The 5,942-nt window shown below is 35.4% G+C and overlaps 1 protein-coding gene across 1 annotated transcript; it reads right to left on the reverse strand.

Annotated features, from left to right (window-relative positions):
- Positions 1-801: 801 nt before the first annotated feature.
- On the reverse strand, positions 802-2,962 carry LOC128655678 (gastrula zinc finger protein XlCGF57.1-like). Its single transcript, XM_053709260.1, has one exon. It carries the CDS (start codon positions 2,896-2,898, stop codon positions 1,114-1,116), a length of 1,785 nt encoding a protein of 594 aa, XP_053565235.1. The 5' UTR covers positions 2,899-2,962; the 3' UTR covers positions 802-1,113.
- Positions 2,963-5,942: the final 2,980 nt, after the last annotated feature.

Here is a 5,942-nt window from a genome sequence, read left to right on the forward strand (position 1 = left end):
TCTGCCCAAGAGAGCATTAAAGATACTTATATCATGGGTAGGGAACTGCAGATTCCCCCTTGATGATTAACATAAGCTACTACAGTAACACTGTCTTGTTATCCTTTTTTGAAAAGCAGGGATGTAAGCTCAGGAGTGTGAATGTGTCTGCAGTACTATATTATGTTTTGCAACAATGTTATACATTAGCAAGAGCACTAGATGGCAGCACTATTTCCTGTCATGTCAGGCATGTGCAAAGAATAACATTTGAACAAAATTTTATAATTGAAGTAAATTGGAAACTTTTTTTTTTAAATTGTATACTCTATTTGAATCATGAAAGACACATTTTGGGGGTTTCACATCCCTTTAAACATTTTATGTTGAAATCCCAAAGTGTTTAATATACATTTCACCCCTTAATTGCTGAAAATTTTCACACCCATTATCTGAGCTGTAAGAGCATTTAGATGCAGCTCACATTTAAGCACTACTAAAAGTTATTTTTCAGTGAGAAATCAACACAAGCTATATAATATTATTTTTTAATTTTATTTATTTTAGCAGACACAGCAGATTCAAACTATATAATTATATAATCTAGATCAAATGTGAGAAATTTACAACAAAAATTCATATTTTATTGCAATTTTAATAAACAAGGTTGTTGAAAAATAACTGCTTTTCTATAGAAATTAATAACTGAACTTCAAAGGAAAAAAAAAAAAAAGATATTTTTGTTATATTTCAACATAATGCATTTTAGCACAATCAATTTAAATGGACAATTTAAATTCTAGCAAAGAATACACTGATACTTCAGTGATTAGCAGACTATAATGCCATCAACAATATCTAAATGTCATCATATAAATAAGGGCTTTTAGTTATATGTATAACTTCAAACTGTATAAAGGGGCTCTAGGTGATCTCCTGGCTATTCTAACCTAAATAAGGATCCTGGATGCCCCCAGGATGAAGAATATATTGCACTACTTTGAAAATGCTTAAGGTGCAGAAGGGGCCTCAAACAGCTCATAAACCACATGGCCCAGGGGATCACATGCAGTCATCATCAGCACTAGGTATTGTGTGGGTGACAATTATGTGTCACACTCTGCACTTAGAAGGTTAAGCTCTGATTCCTTGATTTTCTTTAATATGAATTTTCTGATGCCTAATAAGAGTTGAATATCTTTTAAAACATTTCCCACATTTAGAACATGAAAATTCTTTCTCCCTTGTATGAGTTTTCTGATGCCTAGTAAGAGTTGCTTTCAGAGTAAAGGATTTCCCACAGTCATAACATGAAAATGCTTTCTCGCCTGTATGAAATTTCTGATGGATAATAAGATATGATTTCTGACTGAAAGATTTCCCACAGTCAGAACATGAAAAGCTTTTCTCCCCTGTATGAGTTTTCTGATGGATCATAAGCTGTGATTTAAAGATAAAACATTTCTCACATACAGAACATGAAAATCTCCTTTCTGCTGTATGAATTTTCTGATGAGTAACAAGATTTCCTTTATAGCTAAAACATTTCCCACATACAGAACAGGAATATGGATATTCTCCAGTATGAATGCTCAGATGTCTAGAAAGTTGCGATTTCTGAGTAAAACATTTCCCACAGTCAGAACATGAAAAGGACTTGTCTCCTGTATGAATTTTCTGATGCCTAATAAGAGTATTTTTCAGAGTAAAAGATTTCCCACAGTCAGAGCATGAAAATGCTTTCTCCCCTGTATGAAATTTCTGATGGACAATAAGATATGATTTCCGAGTAAAACATTTTCCACAGTCAGAACATGAAAATGCTTTCTCTCCTGTATGAGTTTGCTGATGTTCAATAAGAGTTGATTTTTGAGTAAAACATTTCCCACATACAGAACATGAAAAGGCTTTCTCGCCTGTATGTATTTTCTGATGGATCATAAGAGTTTTTTTCAATGTAAAACATTTCTCACATACAGAACATGAAAATCTCTTTTCTCCTGTATGAATTTTCAGATGCGTAACAAGATTTCCTTTACGGTTAAAACATTTCCCACATATAGAACAGGAAAATGGATATTCTCCTGTATGAATGCTCAGATGTCTAGAAAGTTGCGATTTCTGACTAAAACATTTCCCACAGTCAGAACAAGAAAATGCCTTGTCTCCTGTATGAGTTTTCTGATGCCTAATAAGAGTATTTTTCAGAGTAAAAGATTTCCCACAGTCAGAACATGAAAATGCTTTCTCCCCTGTATGAAATTTCTGATGGACAATAAGATATGATCTGTGAGTAAAACATTTCCCACAGTCAACACATGAAAATGGTTTTTCTCCTGTATGAAATTTCTGATGGACAATAAGATGTGATTTCTGACTAAAAGATTTCCCACAGTCAGAACATGAAAATGCTTTTTCTTCTGTATGAGTTTGCTGATGTTTAATAAGAGTTGATTTCCGAGTAAAACATTTCCCACAGTAAGAACATGAAAAGCTTTTCTCCCCTGTATGAATTTTCTGATGGATCATAAGATGTGATTTAAAGATAAAACATTTATCACATACAGAACATGAAAATTTCCTTTCTGCTGTATGAATTTTCTGATGAATAACAAGATTTCCTTTATGGTTAAAACATTTCCCACATATAGAACAGGAAAATGAATATTCTCCAGTATGAATGTTCAAATGTCTAGAAAGATGTGATTTCTGAGTAAAACATTTCCCACAGTCAGAACATGAAAATGCCTTATCTCTTGTGTGAATTTTCTGATGCCTAGTAAGAGTTTCTTTCAGAGTAAAAGATTTCCCACAGTCAGAACATGAAAATGCTTCTTCTTCTGTATGATTTTTCTGATGACTAAAAAGATCTGATTTTGCTGTAAAACATTTCCCACGTTCAAAACATGCATTGCCCATGTAGCTTCTTTGATTTTGAAGATATAAAGAAGCATCTGTACTGTGATCATTGCAGTTTGTGAATTCACCTATTAATAAGAAATACAATGAGAGTAATGTTATTTATTATTGACATAATTATTTAATCATGAGAACATTTGAACTGTTCTGTGTTAGCCTGTCCCCTACCCTTGTAGTAAACACTGTGACCGCTAGAACTTTCCCCAGCTTCCATATGCTAAGGTTTAAGGGCAGTTTACTTGACAGTAGGGGCTATTTTTAAGAAGTCCCACTTAGTCAAAGATTGAACTAAATTGAAATTAATGTTATTGTAATTATTTGTAATTTTCTATCTAATGTATTTAGACCTTTTAAAATTATGTTTAAAGTAACTTTTAGTAACACACTTATTTCAGTCCCAAACCTATTCTTTATAACTACTGCTGGTTTACATATAGTTAAAACAAGGATGTAGTTAAAACAATTTTTATAACTACTGCTTGTGCGCTTATAGTTAAAAACATAATTTATATTTACCTGATAAATTAATTTCTTTCATGGTGGCGAGAATCCACAACCTGTTAAGTATGGGATATCCATTTCCACCAAGTGGAGGCAAAGCCTATAACCCCCCCCCCCCCCCACCACCTCACTCATACCTTAGTTTGACGTATAGCGAAGTGGTAAGGTGTTTAGAAGGAGTAAAAGCCAAAATGAGGAGCAGGAAAAAAGATGTGCTTAAACAAAACAAAAAAAATCAACCCCAAAACAGGTGGGGGCTCGCTGATTCTTGGCACCATGAAAGAAATTAATTTATCAAGTAAGACATAAATTTCACATATATTCACATAGGTGGGATATAATACCCACTATATGGAAGTCCATGAGTAACAATAAAAGGGAGGAATTAAAATAAAAACAGCTTTTTGTGCAGAGAAATTAAATCCATAACCCAATTTTCTTTCTTTTTTTGACAAACTCAATATATAGGCATCATTATCAAACTGAGACAACTGCCTGAAGGACAATTCTACCAAAGGTTGCTACTAACGAAGCAAAAACATCAAAATGGTAACATTTAGTAAAGGTATGCAGAGAAGACCAAGTAGAAGCCTTAGCAACTGTAGCCTCATTTTTTAAAGACCAAGATGTGGCAACCAATCTAGTAGAATGAGCTGTAATTCTCTGTGGCAGAGGCTGATCCGTCTCCAAATAAGTTTTGTGAATCAAAAGTTTCAACCAAGAGGCTAAATAAATAGCAGGACGCCTTATGTGGTTTCTTAGGACCAGAAAAAAGAACAGACTAGAAGCCTGTCAAAATCCTTAGTAGCATCAATATAACATTTCAATGCTCTAACATAAAAATAATCTAAAGATCATTCAATGAATTTTTTTGGATCGGGACAGAAGGAGGGAACAACAATTTCCCTATTAATGTTTTGTGTGAGGTAACAACTTTAGGTAAAACATTTAAACCTAGTCCACAAAATAGCTTTATCTTGATGGAAAATCAAATAAGGAAACTCACAAGAGAGAGCAGACGATTCAGAAACTTGTCTAGCAGAATAGATGACCAAAAGAAACAATACCTTCAATAAAAGTAGTTTAATGCCCAATATATGCATAGGCTCAAAAGAAGAGCCTGTAAAACTTCATACTAGGTTAAGATTTCAAGGAGGAGAAAAAGGTCTAACAACAGGTTTAATCCAGGTTAAAGCCTGAACAAAACAATGACCATCAGGACGGTTAACAATCTGGAATACAGAAAGAGCAGAGATTTGTTCTTTCAAGAAACTGGCAGATAAACCTTTATCATTCTAAACCATTCTGCAAAATCTGAAGAATTCTAGGAATTCTAAAAGAATGCCAGAAATAATCATGGTTGATACACCATGAAATACAAGTTTTCCAAACTTTGTGGTAAATTTTTCTAGAAAAAGGCTTGCAAGCCTGAATCAGAGTGTTAATCACTGAATCAGAGACTCCTCTATGACTAAGAACTAAGCGTTCAATTTCCATGCCATCTAGTCTGGCCTTAGAGGAAGAGGCCATAGCAGGCAACTTAACAGGTCCTCATAGCAAATTCTGTGGGGCCACACTGGGGCTATGAGTAGAATGACTTCCATTCTTATTTTGGAAAAAACTGGAGAGTAGAATCAGCGGGGGAAATATATAAGCAGACTGGAAAGACCAGGGAACTGCTAGAGCATCCAATACCTCTGCCTGAGGATATCAGATCCTCGCAAGGTACCTGGGAAGTTTGTTGTTCAAATGAGAGGCCATCAGATCTATTTCTGGTAGGTACCAGTGTTTTACAATCATATAGAACACATGTTGGTGGAGAGACCACTCTCCTGGCTGTAGGGACTGACGACTAAGGTAGTCTGCCTCCCAGTTGTCTACACCTGGGTTGTGAATCGCAGTGATTAGGCAGGAATTGGTTTCTGCCCAAGAGAGGATTCAAGATACTTATATCCTGGCTAGGGAACTGTGGATTCCCTCTTGATGATTAACATAAGCTACTGCCGTTAAACTGTCTGAACACGGCGATAATGCTCCCTTTTCCATAGAGGCCAAGCCTGAAGGACCATGAATAGTGCACAGAGTTCCAAAACATTTACTGGCAACCACGCCTCCTGGGGCTTACTAACTACTTGTGCTGTCAGAGACCCACATACAGCTCCCCAACCTAAAAGACTTATGTGGTTATCAAAGACCAGGTAAGACAAGCAAAAGAAGCACTGTGAGTAATAGACTGGTAATTCAGCCACCAAGTCAGAGATTGGTGCATGCTGGGATCTAAGAATATCTATTGGGATATTGTAGTATAATCCTTGCACTCATATGAAATCGATCAAATGGCATTGCTTCCAAAGCTGCAATCATGAGACTTAGTCTTTCATACACAGAGCCACTGATGGCAATGAAAGAGACCATAGGTTAAGACAAGCTGATAATCCAGAAAAGAGAACTTCAGAAATTGGTAATGTTCTGGCTGGATTGGGATGCTAAAGTAAGTATCCTGTAAATCTATTGTGGATATAAAGTGACCATGTTGAACTAAG

This window comes from Bombina bombina, chromosome 4, assembly GCF_027579735.1.
Source record: "Bombina bombina isolate aBomBom1 chromosome 4, aBomBom1.pri, whole genome shotgun sequence".
Taxonomy (NCBI): Eukaryota; Metazoa; Chordata; class Amphibia; order Anura; family Bombinatoridae; genus Bombina; species Bombina bombina.